Source organism: Lissotriton vulgaris, chromosome 11, assembly GCF_964263255.1.
Source record: "Lissotriton vulgaris chromosome 11, aLisVul1.2, whole genome shotgun sequence".
NCBI lineage: Eukaryota > Metazoa > Chordata > Amphibia > Caudata > Salamandridae > Lissotriton > Lissotriton vulgaris.
The window spans coordinates 104,792,875-104,811,963 of record NC_141699.1 but is presented as its reverse complement, the minus strand read 5'-3'; the positions used below and the strand labels follow the sequence as shown (position 1 = coordinate 104,811,963).

Sequence of the window (19,089 nt, the reverse complement as noted above, 5' to 3'; positions counted from 1 at the left end):
CCTCCATTATTTTGTTTCCATTTTATTTTTGTATACCTTATTACCAGCCCTCATCGTTATTATTATTAGAAATCGTATGACAAATGTATAATGTTTTCATGTTTACTTTCTGACTTTTTTAGTTTTTTTCCTTAGGCTTCTATGTTAAAGTGCTTAGGTTATTTTTGTTTTGCTATGTTCCTTAGTTGCCATCACACACACAATTTTGTTTTGCTGGGAATAGTATGTCACATTGAGTGTTAGGAGTTTTTGTACCACCAGAAACACCATACAGATCTAAACTGTAAATAGCTCTTCATCTGAAACTTGTTTCACATCAAAAAACAGAGATCATACATTTTTATCCACCATGATCAACAGCATGGAAAATATATCAAATGGAGTCTATCAGAACATCCTCATTTACTGTTTATATTGATATCTCTTGTAGTTCTATATCACTGAGCTGGCATACGGTTCTCATGTAGTACTGTGTCCTCACTGGTAATCCGTACTAGTGCAGTTCTGTGTCTCTCAGTAAGCAATGGGTTCTCGTGTAGTTCTGTGTTTCTTCACTGGGCATAGGTTTTCATGTAGTTCTGTCTAGCTCCACTGGTGATCAGTACTGCTGCAGTTCTGTGTCTCTGAGGTGGCATAAGGTTCTCATGTAATGTTGTGTCTCTCCACTGGTGATCAGTACTGGTGCAGCTCTGTATCTCTGAGGTGGCATACTGTTCTCATATAGTTCTGTTTCTCTGCGCTGGTGATCAGTACTGGTGCAGTTCTGTGTCTCTGAGGTGGCATAAGCTTCTCGTGTAGTTCTGTTACACTGTGCTGGTGATCACTACTAGTGCAGTTCTGTATCTCTTAGCTGGTGATGGGATGGCATGTATTTGTGTGTCTCTGCGATGGTGATCAGTACTTGTGCAGATCTGTGTCTCTAAGGTGGCATACGGTTATCATGTAGTTCTGTGTCTGCGCTGGGTATCAGTACTAGTGCAATATCCCCCTTGCGCCAGCAACATCCGGAAATTCTTTTCGTAGCCTCGCGCCGACGTGGATAGGACGTCACAGAGTCACGGCTCCGCTCGCGACTCCGCTGACGTCACCGGCGCCTATAATAGGCCCACGCCGGCGTGATGACATCAGTTCCGCCCTTTTTTCCATGCCATCGAGGCACACGGACGGACCAATGACAGTAGAAATATACATAGTATACACAACACAAAAAGCCAAGGAGAAACACACATAGTGTGAAGCAAGTGCAAGAAAGCAAATGAAACAACTCCTTAACATAACATCATATAAACAATACATTACAGTAACTCTGGTAAAGAAGAGTGGACAACGGGGAGGCGGGTGGGTCAGTGAGGAATCCACAGGCAGATATAGTATCTACCAGAAAAAGTGTTACCGAAGGTAAGTAACTTGTTCTTCTGATAGATACATCTGCCGTGTGGATTCCTCACCTTGTGAATAGAGTCCCACAGCAGTCCCCACTCCCGGAGGAGGGTGTCCACTCTTCTAAACCAGGAAATCCTGAAGGACAGAGCGCGCAAAGTGACTGTCCCTCCTCACCTCGGCATCTAAGCAGTAATGCTTCGCGAAAGTGTGGAGGGAAGACCAAGTAGCCGCCCTACAAATGTCCTCAACAGGAACACCTCTAGTCAACGCAGAGGTTGACGACTTAGCTCTAGTGGAATGAGCCCTTATACCCTCTGGAGGATCCTTACCGGCCAAAGAGTAGCAGATCTTTATACAGAGGACGATCCATCTTGATAAAGTCCTTTTATGGACCGCTCTTCCTTTCTTGCAGCCAGCAAAACCAATGAAGAGCTGGTCATCCAAGCGACAGTCTTTAGTTCTGTCCAAATAAAAAGACACCGCCCTTTTGGGGTCCAGACGGTGCTACCTCTCCTCCTCCTTGGAAGGGTGTGGGGGAGGATAAAAGGTAGGGAGGGTAATGGATTGACCAAGGTGGAAAGGAGTCACCACCTTAGGAAGAAAAGCAGCCCTGGTCCTTAGAACCATTTGATCAGCATGAATGGTCAAGAAAGGGGGCTTGGAACTAAGAGCTTGAAGCTCACTCACCCTCCTTGCCGAGGTTATTGCAACGAGGAAGACTGCCTTAAGGGTTAAAAGCCTCATAGGACATTTATGAAGAGGCTCAAAGGGAGCGCCCATCAGAAAAGTCAAGACTAGATTCAAGTCCCACTGAGGCACAATAAAAGAAGGTGAGGAATCCACAGGCAGATATAGTATCTACCAGAAAAAGCGTTACCAAAGGTAAGTAACTTGTTCATCAGTACTAGTGCAGTTCTGTATCTCTGAGCAGGTAATGGGTTCTCAACTAGTTCTGTGTCCCTGCGCTAGTGATCAATACTAGTGCAGTCTGTATCTCTGAGCTCGCGATGGGATGTCATGTAGTTTTGTGTCTCTGTGCTGGTAATCACTACTAGTGCAGTTCTGTACGTCTGAGCTAGCGATGGGTTCTCATGTAGTTGTCTCTGCACTGGTGATCAGTACTAGTGCAGTTCTGTGTCTCTTGAGTTACTAATGAGTTCTTGTTTAGACCTGTGTCTCTGCACTAATAACCAGTACTAGTGCAGTTCTGCATCTCTGAGCTGGCTAAAGGTTCTTATGTAGTACAGTGTCTCTGCGGTGGTGATCAGTACTTATGCAGTTCTGTATCTGTGAGCTACCGATGGGTTATTGTGTATTTCTGTGTCTCGGCACTGGTGATCAGTACTAGTGCAGTTCTGTGTCTCTCAGTTACTGATGGGTTCTTGTATAGTTCTGTCTCTCTGCGCCAGTGATCAGTACTAGTGCAGGTCTGTGTCTCTCAGTTACCAATGGGTTCTCGTGTAGTTCTGTGTCGCTGCACTGGTGATCAGTACTAGTGCAGGTCTGTGTCTCTCAGTTACCAATGGGTTCTCGTGTAGTTCTGTGTCGCTGCACTGGTGATCAGTACTAGTGCAGGTCTGTGTCTCTCAGTTACCAATGGGTTCTTGTGTAGTTCTGTGTCGCTGCACTGGTGATCAGTACTAGTGCAGTTCTGTGTCACTCAGTTAGCAATGGGTTCTCATGCAGTTCTGTCTCTGAGCTGGGGATGGGTTCTCATGGAGTACTGTCTCTGCACTGGTGATCAGTACTAGTGTAGTTCTATGTCTGTGAACTCGCTATGGGTCCTCGTGTACTTCTGTGTCCCTGCACTGGTGATTAGTACAAGTGCAGTTATATGTCTCTTAGAACTCACAGTGGGTTCTTGTGTAGTTCTGTGTCGCTGCGCTGGTAATCAGTACTAGTGGAGTTCTGTGTCTCTTGAGTTACTAATGAGTTCTTGTGTAGTTCTGTGTCTCTGCTCTGGTGATCAATACAAGACAGTGCAGTTCTGTATCTCTGAGCTAGCGATGGGTTCTGGTGTGGTTCTATGTCTCTGCGCTGGTGATCAGTACTAGTGCAGTTCTGTTTCTCTTGAGTTACTAATGAGTTCTTGTTTAGACCTGTGTCTCTGCACTGATAACCAGTACTAGTGCAGTTCTGCATCTCTGAGCTGGCTATAGGTTCTTATGTAGTACAGTGTCTCTGCGGTGGTGATCAGTACTTATGCAGTTCTGTATCTGTGAGCTACCGATGGGTTCTTGTGTATTTCTGTGTCTCGGCACTGGTGATCAGTACTAGTGCAGTTCCGTGTCTCTGAGTTACTGATGGGTTCTCGTGTAGTTCTGTGTCTGCGCCAGTGGTCAGTACTAGTGCAGTTCTGTATCTCGAAGCTTGCGATGGGTTCTCTTGTAGTTCTGTGTCTGCGCCGGTGATCAGTACTAGTGTAGTTCTGTGTCTGAGCTTGCAATGGGTCCTTGTGTAGTTCTGTGTCCCTGCACTGCTGATCAGTACTAGTACAGTTCTGTGTCTCTGAGTTACTAATGGGTTCTTGTGTAGTTCTGTGTCTTTTAGCTGGGGATAGGTTTTCATGTAGTTCTGTGTCTCTCCACTCGTGATTAGTACTAGTGCAGTTTTCTGTGTCTCTGAGGTGGCATAAGGTTCTCATATAGTTCTGTATCTCCACTGGTGATCAGTACTGGTGCAGTTCTGTGTCTCTGAGGTCGCATTAAGTTCTCATGTAATGTTTTGTCTCTGTGCTGGTGATCATTACTAGTGCTGTTCTGTATCTCAGAGGAGGCATACGCTTCTTATGTAGTTTTGTTACTCTGCGCTGGTGATCACTACTAGTGCAGTTCTGTATCTCTGAGCTTGCGATGGGTTCTCGTGTAGTTCTGTGTCTGCGCCAGTGGTAAGTACTAGTGCAGTTCTGCATCTCGAAGCTTGCGATGGGTTCTCGTGTAGTTCTGTGTCTGCCCCAGTGATCAGTACTAGTGCAGTTCTGTATCTCAGAGCTTGCAATGGGTTCTCGTGTAGTTCTGTGTCTGCGCCAGTGATCAGTACTAGTGCAGTTCTGTATCTCGAAGCTTGCAATGTGTTCTCGTGTAGTTCTGTTACTCTGCGCTGGTGATCACTACTAGTGCAGTTCTGTATCTCTGAGCTGGCTAAAGGTTCTCATGTAGTACTGTGTCTCTGTGGTGGTGATCAGTACTTGTGCATTTCTGTGTCCCTGAGTTACCGATGGGTTCTCGTGTAGTTCTGTGTCTGCGCCAGTGATTAGTACTAGTGCAGTTCTGTATCTCGGAGCTTGCGATGGGTTCTCGTGTAGTTCTGTGTCTGCGCTGGTGATCAGTACTACTGTAGTTCTGTGTCTGAGCTTACAATGGGTCCTCGTGTAGTTCTGTGTCCCTGCACTGCTGATCAGTACTAATGCAGTTCTGTGTATCTGAGCTGGGGATGGGTTCTCATGGAGTACTGTCTCTGCACTGGTGATCAGTACTAGTGTAGTTCTATGTCTGTGAACTCGTTATGGGTCCTCGTGTACTTCTGTGTCTCTGCACTGGTGATTAGTACAAGTGCAGTTATATGTCTCTTAGAACTCACAGTGGGTTCTTGTGTAGTTCTGTGTCTCTGCGCTGGTAATCAATACAAGTGCAGTTCTGTATCTCTGAGCTAGCGATGGGCTCTGGTGTAGTTCTGTGACTCTGCGCTGGTAATCAGTACTAGTGCAGTTCTGTGTCTCTTGAGTTACTAATGAGTTCTTGTTTAGACCTGTGTCTCTGCACTGATAACCAGTACTAGTGCAGTTCTGCATCTCTGAGCTGGCTATAGGTTCTAATGTAGTACAGTGTCTCTGCGGTGGTGATCAGTACTTATGCAGTTCTGTATCTGTTAGCTACCGATGGGTTCTTGTGTATTTCTGTGTCTCTGCACTAGTGATCAGTACTAGTGCAGTTCCGTGTCTCTCGGTTACTGATGGGTTCTCGTGTAGTTCTGTGTCTCTTAGCTGGGGATAGGTTTTCATGTAGTTCTGTGTCTCGCCACTGGTGATTAGTACTAATGCAGTTCTGTGTATCTGAGCAGGGGATGGGTTCTCATGGAGTACTGTGTCTGCACTGGTGATCGGTACTAGTGTAGTTCTGTGTCTGTGAGCTCGCTATTGGTCCTCGTGTACTTCTGTGTCTCTGCACTGGTGATTAGTACAAGTACAGTTCTGTGTCTCTGACCTGGGGATGGGTTCTCATGGAGTACCGTGCACCCGCACTGGTGATCTGTACTAGTGTAGTTCTAGGTCTGTGAGCTCGCTATGGGTCCTCGTGTACTTCTGTGTCTCTGCACTGGTGATTAGTTCGAGGGCAGTTATATGTCTCTGACCTGGGGATGGGTTCTTATGGAGTACCGTGCACCCGCACTGGTGATTAGTACAAGTGCAGTTCTGTGTCTCTGACCTGGGGATGGGTTCTTATGGTGTACTGGCTCTGCACTGGTGATCAGTACTAGTGCAGTTCTGCATCTCTGAGCTGGGGATGGGTTCTCGTGTAGTTCTTTCTCTGCACTGGTGATCAGTACCAGTGCAGTTCTGTGTCTCTGAGCTGGGGATGAGTTCTTGTGTAGTTCTCTCTCTCTGCACTGGTGATCAGTATCAGTGCAGTTCTGTGTCTCTGAGCTGGGGATGAGTTCTTGTGTAGTTCTCTCTCTCTGCACTGGTGATCAGTATCAGCGCAGATATGTGTCTCTGACCTGGGGATGGGTTCTCATGGAGTACTGTCTCTCTGCCCTGGTAATCAGTTCCAGTGCCGTTCTGACCTGGGGATGGGGTTCCCATGGTGTAGTGGTTCCTCACTGCTGATCAGTACTAGTGCAGTTCTGTATCTCTGAGGTAGGGATGAGTTCTTGTGTAGTTCTCTCTCTCTCTCTGCACTGGTGATTAGTATTAGTGCAGTTTTGTGTCTGACCTGGGGATGGGTTCTCGTAGAGTACTGGCTCTGCACTAGTGATCAGTACTAGTGCAGTTCTGTGTATCTGAGTAGGTGATGAGTTCTCATGAATCTGTCTTTCTGTTCATCTGTAGTTCTTACACCGCTTGCATTTAATGCTCTCTTTTGTCTCTTCTGTACAGAATATCGACATCACAAACTTCAGCAGCAGCTGGAACGACGGGCTGGCATTCTGTGCCCTGCTGCACACCTACCTCCCCGCGCACATTCCTTACCAAGAGCTGACCAGCCAGGACAAGGTATGTCAAGAACTCTGATTCCAAGGGCCACACTCGCCCCTAGTCTGAACTCACTCACATGCGCCACTCCCGTGCAGTGAAGATGCCCCCCAGTGGCTCAGATGCCGTACAGTGGATGACGTACAGTGGCTCAGATGCCGTACAGTGGATGACGTACAGTGGCTCAGATGCCCTCTAGTCCCTCAAGTGCCCTCTAGTCCCTCAGATGCCCTCCGGTGCCTAAGATGTTTCCCTGAATTCTGAACTTTTGTTCAGCACTCCATCAAAAATAGTGTAATTCTGGGCAAATTACCACTGCATTTTAAAGTGTTAATTTGTGCTAGAAATCACAGAACTGGAGAGTCAATACGTTTGATGTCCCTGTAGTGCCTTTGGGTCAATGATGCACAGCAGTTAAGGCTCTGGGGAGATCTTCCAAAGGCTGCATGGTGTGGGCAATCTTCCGGCAGCGATTGGAACTTGTAGGCTCTGGACACCCAAGGGGTAGGGTTGGAAGAGGTCTCGGGGATACTGTGGCAAGGGGGAGCAGGTGAAAGGTCCCTTGTGGCAGCACGGATGGGTAGAGCTCTTCCCCCTCCTCAGGTTGGCCCTGGGGTTGGGTCCGCTGCTTCCGGTCACAGGTAGAGGGAGTCCGGCAGCAGGAAGCCCTCTCTTCTGGTCTCATCTGTCTGGTTTAGTTTAAGTACTTAAAGAGTTGACCTGCAAGGCACTGGACCTCACAGCGTTCCAGCTGCCAATCAAGAGGAATATTTGTTTTAAGGTTTAGGAGCCAGGCACTCTGAGAAAGGGCTGGTTCTGCAGGCTCCTTCCAGGCAAAATGGGAAAACTGGTTGGGGCTCTCGGGATATGCATCTCCAGTTCCCAAGGCAGAGATGTTAAAGACAGTAACTTGTTTGGTCATACAAGATGTTGGCAGAGGCTGCAAGGGGCTTGTGATCCACTGGGGTGGCCCTCAGATCCGAGCAGCTATTCATCGCAGCGTCCTCATGCACACACTCACTGAGGGCCGCTGTATTATACTAAACCCCTCCAGACTTCACTCGGCTTTTACAATGTGTCAATATCATCTTGCAGTCATACCTCACAGCCTTCTGTTCACGTGGGACAGGCACAGAAATCTGAACAAAATGTAAACTTTTTTTTTCTTTTCACAGAGAAGAAATTTCACCCTGGCATTTCAGGCAGCTGAGAGTGTTGGCATCAAGTCCACTCTGGTAAGTGCAGACCTGCAGTAGTTGGGAGCTGGGAGTGTATCAGTAGGGTTACAGCGATCTCAAATGTACAGATGCCACAAATGAGTTGTCATTCTCGAGGTTTATTTTCTTTGCATTGTGGTACCTCTAGTCTCAAACTATTGACGTGATGAACAAGTTACTTACCTTCGGTAATGATGTATCTGTAAGGGACATAGGTTAGTTAAAGACTCTTTACCTTAGAATTACCTCCAGGCATCAGACTGGATCGGGAGATTTTTTTTTTCTTCTTAGCAGTACCCCTGACTGTCGGTAGGTGGCGTTGGTCGACTTTGTGTCCGTCGTCAGCGTCCCGTTAGCCAGGATGACATAGCGGCGTCTAAGTGCCCACTTAGACGCCGCCCCTGCTAGCTGACATCAGTTCTGACACGACTTTCCACGCCAGAAGCATAGAGCCATGCAAGACACTGACTACTTGTGCGCTAAAACTAGGGCCCTGCAAGGGGTCACTGTCCCTAGAAGTTAGTTCGCAGAGCAGGGAGGATGGGTGGGGCAGTAAGGAATCTATACCTAACCTATGTCTCTATGTCATTGTTACCGAAGGTTAGTAACTTATGAGTAACTTGTTCATTTGAGACAGTTAGTTGTAGATTCCTTACCTTAAAATAGATACCCCAGCAATACCAACCCCAGAGGAGGTACTGCGAATCAAGTTCACACCAGAAAGTCCTGGAGGACAGCACGTGCAAAATAGCCGTCCCTCCGGACTTTGCCGTCCAGGCAGTAATGTTTTGTGAACGTGTGCAAGGATGCCTACGTGGCTGCCTGACAGATGTCAATGAATGGTACTTGGTGTGCAAGGGCAGTGGCGGCTGCCGTAGCTCTAGTGGAATGAGCTTGGAGCCCCACTGGAAGTTTCTTTTTCGCCAACGCGTAACAGACTTTAGTACAAAGGACAACCCATCTAGCGATGGCACGCTTTTGAACAGCTCGACCTTTCTTGGCACCTACATAGCCAACGAAGAGTTGATCATCCATCCGGAAATCTTTTCTGCGGTTAAGGTGGAAGGATAGCGTATGTTTAGGGTCCAGACGATGGAGTATCTCCTCCTTAATGGAAGGGTGCTGAGGTGGGAAAAAGGTGGGCAAAGTAATGGTTTGTCCAATGTGAAAAAGTGTAACCACTTTTGAAAGGAACAATGGTCTCGTTCAAAGCACCACTTTGTCTGGATGCACAGAGAAGAAAGGGAGCTTAGAAGAAAGAGCTTGAAATTCACTCACCTTGCGAGCAGAAGTGATGGCAACAAGGAAGACAGTTTTTAATGTATTGTATTGTATTGTGGTATACTTATATAGCGCAGCCTGTCACCACCAAGGGCATCCTGGCGCTTTGAACCCTGATCCAGCAACTTCAGCAGCTAGCCTGTCCTCGGGAAGAGGTAGGTTTTCAACGCCTTTCTAAAGGCTGAGAGAGCCTCCAGACTCCTGAGGGATAATGGCAGGGAGTTCCAGAGTTTGGCCGCCGCTACTCTGAACGATCGGCCACCCATCCTCACTCTCTGGAAGCGCGGGACTACTAACAGCTTGGATGACGAGGAGCGTAAGGCTCGAGATGGAAGATACCAAGTAAACATTCTCCGCAACGGGATCGGTCCCAAGCCATGAATAGCTCTAAACACAATACACGCTGCTTTGTAGCGAACGCGAAGGTGGACCGGCAGCCAGTGGAGTTCCTGTAACGCTGCTGTAGATGAACTGTAGTAGGGGCGGGAAAGGGCGAGTTTGGCAGCCAGATTTTGTACCCTATGAAGCTTGCCCAGTAGTGTTGCGGGGGCATCCAACAGTAGTGCGTTACAGTAGTCGAGTCGACTTAGGATGGTACTCCGCACTACTTCGGATCTGGCTTGCTCAGGGAGGAGAGGTAGGACCTTACGCAGCATACGGATAAGCATCATGCACGTTGAAGTGGTCTTATTTACGTGCAGATCCAGCTGCAAATTAGGCCCAAAAATGACCCCCAGATTACGCGCCGACTGAGTGGCTGACACCGTCTCTGAAAAGGACGGGGGCCAAAAGTCATTTGGGAGGTCCCTGGGAACTCGGTCGCTGGAACAATGCAGCACCTCTGTTTTAGTACCATTGAACTGTAACGAGTTCAGGCGGAGCCAATCCGCTGTGGCCTGCATGCACCGATGGAAAGTCTCCAGTGGGACCGCATCCTGTCCCTCCAGTGAAAAGACCAGCTTGGGTATCATCTGCATAATTAAATGCAGAGATCCCAAATGATTTAATAAGCTGGACTAGAGGGCGGAGGTAAATATTAAAGAGTATAGGGCTGATGGCTGAGCCCTGAGGTACTCCTTGTCCCACTCTCCGCTCCTCTGAGCTGAAGGGAGGGAGCGACACCCGTTGTTGACGATTGTCCAGATAGGAAATTAACCAGTCCCTAGCCTTGTCTTTGACCCCACACTCTTCCAGCCTCGCTATCAAGGTCGGATGGCTGACCGTGTCGAACGCGGCCGACATGTTGAGCAGCACCAAAAAGGCTGCCCGACCACTGTCGACTCGCGCCCGCAGATTGTCTAGCACGGTCACTAACGCGGATTCCGTCCCATGAGCTGGGCGAAAGCCAAATTGCGTCTCATCCAGCCAGGTGTTCCCTTCTAAGAAGCCGGATAGAGTGCGGGTGACCAGCTTTTCCATGATCTTAACTGGAAAAGGAAGCAGGGAAATTGGCCGGTAATTGGAGAGACAGGCAGGGTCAAGCGTAGGTTTTTTTTAGAAGCGGAGATACCACTGCCTTCTTCCAACAACCCGGTACAGTCCCTGTTTCAAACGACTGACAGCAGATGGAATGTAAAGGCTGGAAAAGTTCCTCCTGAAACAACCTCCAGAGTTTTGACGGAAGAGGGTCAAGAGGCGAGCCAGATGAGATCGTGAGGGCTAGGTTGCCGAACTCCTTCAAGGAAGGCAGAGGAAAACTACTCCGTTGGGGTCGACTGGCCTCAATCGCCGGAGCTCCCAAACTGGAAGCCTGGTCCAAGGAGGGCAGGGAAGAACTACTCAGCTGGGGTCGACTGGCCTCAGTCGCCGGAGCTCCCAGACTGAGGGCCCGGACCAAGGGGGGCGGGGGAGAGCTACTCAGCTGGGGTCGACTGGCCTCACTTGCCGGAGCTTCCAGACTGAGGACCAAGTCCGAAAGGGGCAAGGAGAAGCTACTCAGCTGAGGTCGACTGGCCTCCATCGCCGGAGCTCCCAAACTGAGGGCCTGGTCCACGGGGGAGACTGAGGAGCCTGAGAGGGCAGTTGTGAAGAGGCTCGAAGGGAGCCACATAAGATAGGTTAAAACAAGGTTCAAGTCCCACTGGGGCATTACGAAAGGAGTTGGAGGAAAGAGATGAGTAATGCCCTCAAACCTCAAAGAATCTATTTACAATGGGGGACTGTAACAAAGATGGCTGAACTGGTACCCGAAGGAAAGCAGAGATGGCCGCAAGATAGCCTTTAAGAGTGCCCAGGTCAGAGCCCTGCTGGGCACAAGAAAGTATGTACAAAAGGACCTCTGAAAGAGGGGCAGAAAAGGGATCCACAGCCTTTGCTGTGCACCATGCCACAAATTTATTCCATCGACAGGCATATACGTTTTAGTGGAGGGACTCCTGGCTGCCAAGATGACATTACAGACTTCGGGTGGAAGGTCAAAAGCTGTCAGCTCAATCTCCATGCAAGGAGGTCGATGCTGGACATGTTCAAGTGAAGAACCCTCCCCTGCTGCTGCGACTGAAGATCCTCCCGAAGAGGCAGTCGTGAGTGGAGGATCGATGGCCATGCTCAGGAGCTCTGGGTACCAGACAGACTCTTCGTGCCCAGTCCAGAGCCACAGGAATAATTTGGGCCCGGTCGCGCTTGATCTTCAGCACTCTGGGCAGAAGTGGTACAGGTGGAAAGACGTACAGGAGGACACAGTTCCACACATGACGAAAAGTGTCGCCGAGCGAGTGCCGACTTGGAAACTTCAACACACAGAATTGCTGACATCATGTATTCTCTTCGGTGGCGAGCAGATCCAGCCAAGGCTCTCCCCACCGCTGAAAGAGACCTTGCACCACCTCTGAGTGAAGATGCCATTCGTGATCTACCAGGCACCGTCGGCTGAGTTTGTCCGCCCTGGCGTTCAAAGAACCTGCCAGGTGTTGAACCACCAGGGACATGCCCCGATGTTCCAGCCATATCCAGAGACGAAGAGCCTCTTGTCATAGGGTCCACGACCCCAACCCACCCTGTTTATTGCAGTACCACATGCTGGGGGAGTTATCCATGAACACCTGCCCCAATTTCCCCTTAAGAGAGGCAAGGAATGCCTTCAGTGCCAGGCGGATCGCCCGGAGCTCCAGCAGGTTGATATGGAGCCCAGACTCTGCCGGAGACCAGATGCCTCTGATCTCTGCCTCTCCCAGATGGCCGCCCCATCCCAGGAGTAACGCATATGTCACTACTGTAAGATCTGGTTGAGGAAGGGAGAGGGATCTGCCTCTGACCCAAGCTTGGTTCATCAATCACCACTGCAGTTGCTGCGCAGTTCCCTCAGAGGTCTGGACGTAGTCTGAAAGATTCCCCTGATGCTGCGACCCTGGAACTCCAGGTCCCACTGGAGAGCCCGCATATGCCACCTGGCATGACCCACCAGCAGGATGTTGGAGGCCATGAGGCCCAGCAGCCTCAGGGTCATTCTCACCGAAATCCGGAATAGAGGCTGAAACATCTGTATCATAGCCTGAATATCACAGATTCGCTGCTCAGGAGGATAGGCTCGGAACTGCACTGGGTCCAGTACCACCCCGATGAAAGGGAGCGTCTGAGAGGGAGTCAGGTGTGACTTCGGGACGTTGACAGTGAACCCCAGCGAAAGCAGGAGGTCCGCCATAGTCTGGAGGTGGGAGACGACAGCCTGGCGCGAGTCTGCCGTCAACAGCCAGTCGTGGAGATGGGGGAAGACTGGAACCCCTGATCTGCGCAGATGAGCTGCGACCACCGCCATCACTTTTGTGAACACCCGAGGTGCACAGGTAAGGCCAACGGGGAGCACGGTGAACTGAAAATGCTCGTGGCCTACCATGAACCGCAGGGAGCTTCTGTGGGCTGGCAGGACGGGGATGTAAAATAGGCATTGTGCAAGTCTATTGCCACCATCCAGTCTCCAGGGTCAAGGGCAGACAGGACCTGAGCCAAGGTTAGCATTTTGAACTTCTCCTTCCGGAGGAAGTGGTTGATGGCCCTGAGGTCTAGAATAGGACGCAGGCCTTTGTCCTTCTTGGGCACCAGACAGTAGCGGGAATAGCAGTCACGACCTACTTTCAGCATAGGAACCCTCTCGATACCTCCCTTGGCCAAGAGAGCTGAGACTTCCTGGCAGAGAAGTGCCAAATGATCATCCAAAATGCGATTGAAAGACTGTGGCATGGAAGGAGGGATAGTCTCGAAGGGGAGGTAGAAGCCCCTTCGGACTATTTGCAAAACCCACCTGTCCAACGTGATGGTTTGCCAGTGGGGGAGGTGATGGCGAATCCTGCTGCCCACTGGCCTTTGGTGAACCTGAAAGGTAGGACTAGGAAGGTTTAGAGGCCGCTGCAGGGCGGGAAGGGTGGACTTGCCCGCCTGCTGGCTCCCAGACCCATGTCGCTGGGTCCCATGTTCGTGACCACGCAGAGGTTGCGCAGCTTGCGTGAACCAGTGGGTGGATTGGGTCAGGAGTGGTTGGGTGCCCCTGCCGTAGCCGCGAAAAGCAGACTGAGGGGGACGGGAGGTCGCAGCGAGGCCCAAGGATCTGGCTGTAGCTCGAGAAACTGCAAAGCGCTCCAGCGCAGAGTCTGCTTTGTCACTGAAAAGGCAACAGCCACTGAAGGGGATGTCCATCAATGTTGACTGGACATCCCCCAAACAGCCAGGCATCCTCAACCAGGCGTAGCGCCTAAAGGGCTACCGACGTAGCAATTGTTCTGCCCAGTGAGTCAGTGGTATCCAGTCCACAGGGAATCGCGAATTTTACTGCATCCCTCCTATCTGCCACGGCTTGGGAGAGAACGGCCTAGGCCCCCTCCGGCCACTGAGACAGCACTTGTGCGACCGTAGTCCAGATAGATTGGGAGTATCGGCCCAAGAGGCACGCGGCATTCACGGACTGCAGTGCCAAGCTGGAGGAAGAGAATCTGCGCTTCCCAAGATGATCCAGCTTCTTAGATTCCCTGTCTGGGGGAGCAGAAGGGAATGCGCCCTTGGAAGAAGAGGCTTGGACCACCATGATCTCAGGGGAAGGGTGTTGGGTGAGGAAAACTGGGTCGCCCAGAGCCGGGCAGTGGCGGCAGGCTATCGTCCTTTACACAGGAGCCCCAGTGCTGGGCTTGGACTAGGTGACCAGAAGGATGTCGGTGAGAGATTTGTTGAAAGGCAAAAGGGGTTCAGAAGAGTTTGCCACTAGCTGAAGCACCTCTGTCAAGAGATAAGTCTTGACCGCCACTGAAGGAAGCACCAGGCTCAAGGCCTCGGCTGCCCTTCGTACCACCACAGCATAAGATGCTCCCTCCTCTGTAGCCACAGTAGGGGGCAGAAAGCATGCCAAGGTGTGGAGAAGTGTCCAGACCTCTGGCGTCACTAAGGTTCTCTCTCCAGTCCGGCTCTTCAAGTTAGTCTGCCAAAGGGTCTGGGCGATAGGGAACACCAGGGATGAACATGGGAACAAAAGTACCCTCCGGCGTCGGATCCAACGTTGGCAGACGTCAGTCCGGTGCCTGGTCCATTTCGGGGTTGAGGTTGGAGACCGCGTCAGCCGAGGACACGACCGACACCGGGGCGTCGTCACGGGTATGGGCGCCGGGGAAGGTTGAGTAAGGTCGACCGGCTTCGATCCGGATCCAGGCCTGGATCCGCTAGAGTCCTGCGGGGCTGAAGCCACCGGCATCGAAGCCACCGGCATCGAAGGTCCAGGACCACCAACCGACTCCATGGGGCCCAAAGGCGCGCCAGCAGAGTCAGGCTGCCCAAAGATGGAATCGAGGGCTTTGTAAAATGCACAAAGCTGGGCAGGGGACGCTCTGGCTCCCGGAAACAGGTGAGGCGCGGACTCGACCAAGAAGGAGGCACCAAAGACAGAGCCTTTGAGCAGCGACACTCTGGGTCCCGTTTAGCATCAGCCAACAGACGGGGAAGGCGAAGAGCGCCGGTGCTTCTTCGCCTTCTTCTTGTGCTTCAACTTACCCGAGTATTTCAAAGTCTTGGAGTGGGATGAGGTGTGGTGGCTCCGTGAGCGGTCTCAAGACCTTCCCCTTGAGCGAGACCGGGAACGACGCAGAGCTGATTGCCAGGACTCCAAAAGCTTTTTGGACCGCTCCCGCAAAGACTTAGTATTCATGGCCCGGCAGTCGGAGCACGATTTCGGGTTGTGGTTGCACTCTAGACACCAAAGGCACAGGAGGTGCGGGTCTGTCACAGACATCAGTTTGTGGCAGGCCTCGCAGGATTTGAAGTCGGTCCGACGATGGGACATCCCTCGTGCACCATCTGTTGAAGACTCAAAAAAGAAGTCGACAAAAGTAAAAAAAAAGCTTAGTCAAAAAGTGACTAAAGAGGTAGTTGTCTCTGGATCTGCGCTAGGGTGGCACAGAAAATGAAAGAACTGACATCGGAGCACAGGGGCGGCGTCTAAGTGGGCACCGCGATGTCATCCCAGCGAATGAGACATCGATGACGGACGTGGAGTCGACCGCCGCCTACCGACGCGCAGGTGTACTGCTAAGAAAAAAAAATTCTCCGGTTCCAGTCCGACGCCTGGGGGTAATTCTAAGATAAAGAATCTATAACTAGCTGTCTCTTTCAGATAACCAGGAGTACAGATACTCGGATGCTAAGGAAAAACTGGGCCCGGAGCCAGGCACTTACTCTGGGACCTTTGAGGGTCTCTGCAGGTGAAGGAGGTGTGCAAGAGAGTGAAGTCTACATGCGGGAGTGCAAGGAGATACTGCTTCACTTGGGCACACTGGAGAGAGGCCAGCTGTATAAAGATGGTGTCAGTGTGACTCCTCCACTGCAGGCAGATAATGTGCAGTGTGGTTATAGTGTTACACTGCATGTCGAGTATGTACACTGTTGTGATATTAGTAGTGCTGGGCTCCGCACTGCATGTATATTATGTGCAGTGTGGTTATAGTGTCACACTGCATGTCGAGTATGTACACTGTTTTGATATTAGTAGTGCTGGGCTCCGCACTGGACGCATATTATGTGCTGTGTGGTAATAGTGTTGCACTGCATGTAGATTATGTACACTATTATGATGTTAGTAGTCCTGGGCTCCGCACTGCATGCATATTATGTGCAGTGTGGTTATAGTGTCGCACTGCATATAGAGTATGTACACTGTTTTGATATTAGTAGTGCTGGGTTCTCCACTGGCAGCATATTATGTGCCGTGTGGTTATAGTGTTGCACTGCATATAGATTATGTACATTGTAATGATATAAGTAGTGCTGGGCTTCGCAATGCATGCATATTATGTGCAGTATGGTTATAGTGTCACACTGCATGTAGAGTATGTACACTATTTTGATATTAGTAGTGCTGGGCTCCGCACTGGATTCATATTAATAATAATAATATTAATAATAGACAGTTTATAAAGCGCCTGGTAACACCTTCCCATTGTGTCCCCGCGCTAGTAAGGAAGAGCTAGACACTTGAGCATAGACTGCCCGCCCCAACGTGCCCCAAGAGCCTATACAGATGAGTTTTCAGTAATGCTCTAAACGTGACTTCCGCGCTCTCTAGTCTCATCTCCAGAGGGAGCTTATTCCAGCTGCGGGCAGCCATTACACTAAAGGAGCGCCCTCCCATTCTTGATTTATTAGCCCGCAGGACCACTAACTGACCCGAGCCTCCCGAGCGAAGAGCCCTCGAGGGTTCATATCTGCACACTAGGTTATCCAAATAAGAAGGGGCCCTCTTCCATACAATACGATGGCACATCAGGAGGCATTTATATTGGACTCTTTTCTTAACCGGCAGCCAGTGCAGGGTGTCCAGAGCCAGACTGGAGGCCGCTCTCCTAGGTCGTCTCAGAGCCAGACGTGCGGCCGAATTTTGCAGGACTTGTAATCGCCCCAAACGTTTCTCGGTGGCCCCCAGGAATAGCACATTCCCATAATCCATCCGGGAAGTAACCAGCGCCTGAATCAAGGTCCGTCTGGCTGGCAGGGGGAGTAGGTCCAGCGTTTTATTCAGTGTTTTTAGAACACCAAAGCATTTACCGACTAGTCGTCGGAAATGTCCCTCATAAGACAGGGTGGGATTAACCCACACCCCTAGGTTTTTTGCTTCCTCGCATGGTACCGGGGTGGGACCCAGACATGGCGGCCACCACTCTGATGACCAACTAAGACTATCTCCACCCACTGTCAACACCTCCGTTTTAGAGCCATTCAATTTTAAGCAGTGGGAGTCCATCCAATTAGCCAGAGCCTGCATACAGGCCTTAAAGTTGGATGCTGTCATTGCATGGGCTTGGGACAGAGATAACAGCAGTTGGGTGTCATCGGCGTATGATACTAATTCCACTCCATACGCCTGAACGATCCCGGCCAGGGGGGCCATATATAGGTTAAATAAGGTGGGGCTCAGGGCAGAGCCCTGAGGCACCCCCTGGTCCAGTGCCATTTCAGAAGAGCGGGCAGACCCCAGTTGGACTTGGAAGAAACGGCCCGTGAGAAATGACTTGAGCCATCCCAAGGCAGCCCCGGTTACACCACCATCGCTAAGACACTGCAGCAAGATGGAGTGTGCTACAGTGTCAAAAGCGGCACTGAGATTAAGCATCACCAGTGCCATGGTGTACCCAGCATCCGCTCCCTGTCTCAACGTTTCAGTGACTCTCAGAAGGGCCGTCTCCGTCGAGAAGCCTGCCCGGAAGGCCGACTGAGAGGAGTGAAGAATCTCAGCCCTCTCCAGGTGATCCACCAGTTGACGATTTACGACCTTCTCTACCACTTTGGCTGAATAGGAAAGAAGAGATATAGGTCTCAGATTTTCAAGAACCTCCATACCCACATTCGGCTTTTTCCTGATTGGCAGGACAATAGCCATCTTCCAGTCTGCCGGGAGCTGTTGGGAGGTGAAGGAAACGGGAAGCACCTGCCTAAGCAGGGGTTCAAGTACCTCCAAACACTCAGCCAGCACCCTGGGAGGCGCAGGGAGCCTGATTTTACACTGCGGCAGATACTGCGAAGGTCTTCCGACGGGGGGATACCGAAGTGCTCCAATCTCAACATCAGCCCTCCCCACCCCAGTGGTTCTATAAACTCAAGGCCACGAGCAGGTTGTTCAGAAAAGGAAGCATAAATATTCTTGACTTTCCCAGCATAGAATTCAGCCACCCGGTTACACTCTGCCACTGAATCGGTAGACGGGGCGTTTAGGCTCGGTACCTGGGATATTTCTTTAAAAATTTTAAATAACTCCTTCGCGGAGTGCTCTGCCTCTTCTATCCGCGTGTGGTAATATGCGGCCTTGGCCCCTCGCACTTGCCTTTGATATTTCCTCATAGCTAACTTGTAGCCATCCTTACTCCCAGAGCAGGATGTCAGCCGCCAGCTGCGCTCCAGCCTCTTACACTCAGATTTAGCCAGCTGTAACTCTGGAATAAACCAGGGGGCGGTCCTGCTTCTTTTACTACAAGACTTAGAGCTGCTTATTGGCGCCGTGGAGTTTAAGGCATTTAGAATGCGCTCATCAAGCTTAGAGTTCGCACTCTCAATATCCGCGCCATCCAGCGGACCCCCGCTTAGTATACACCTATTAAAACTATTCTGGGAGAACTGCTTCCATTTGCGATACAAATTTTTTTTTGTGTCAGCTATGTTCTTCTCATAGACTGGGCTAATTATCTCGAAGGGAACTAAATAGTGATCTGACCATGGAATCGGGATTGGGGTATCCACAGTAACACCATCCCAGCTAGCGAACACCGGATCTAATAGGTGACCGAGTGTATGCGTAGGGGAGTCGTTTTTCAGCTCAAGTTGAAGTTCCTGAAATTGCTGACGAAGGTCAGTGACATCTTTCAATTGAGTATCTTCTAAATGCATGTTTATGTCACCTAAAACTAACAGTTTGCTCTGTCTAATAGCTAAGTGAGCGACGCCCTCAATGATACTAGACCTGAAGTTTCCGTTGCTGCCTGGGGGTCTATATAAGAGGTTCTCTTCCAGGGGATCCTCATCAATAGTCATAAGCACTGAATATTCCCGCCCATGTGC

At 50.4% G+C, this 19,089-nt stretch overlaps 1 protein-coding gene across 2 annotated transcripts in view; it reads left to right on the top strand.

Annotated features, from left to right (window-relative positions):
- SPECC1L (sperm antigen with calponin homology and coiled-coil domains 1 like) overlaps window positions 1-19,089 on the top strand; it is a 480,979-nt gene that overhangs the window by 435,706 nt on the left and 26,184 nt on the right. For both annotated transcript variants that reach the window (XM_086942800.1, XM_086942799.1), the window contains 2 exons: window positions 6,479-6,595; window positions 7,750-7,809. In XM_086942800.1, the coding sequence (XP_086798926.1) occupies window positions 6,479-6,595; window positions 7,750-7,809 (177 nt within the window). The remainder of the gene's footprint in view (window positions 1-6,478; window positions 6,596-7,749; window positions 7,810-19,089) is intronic.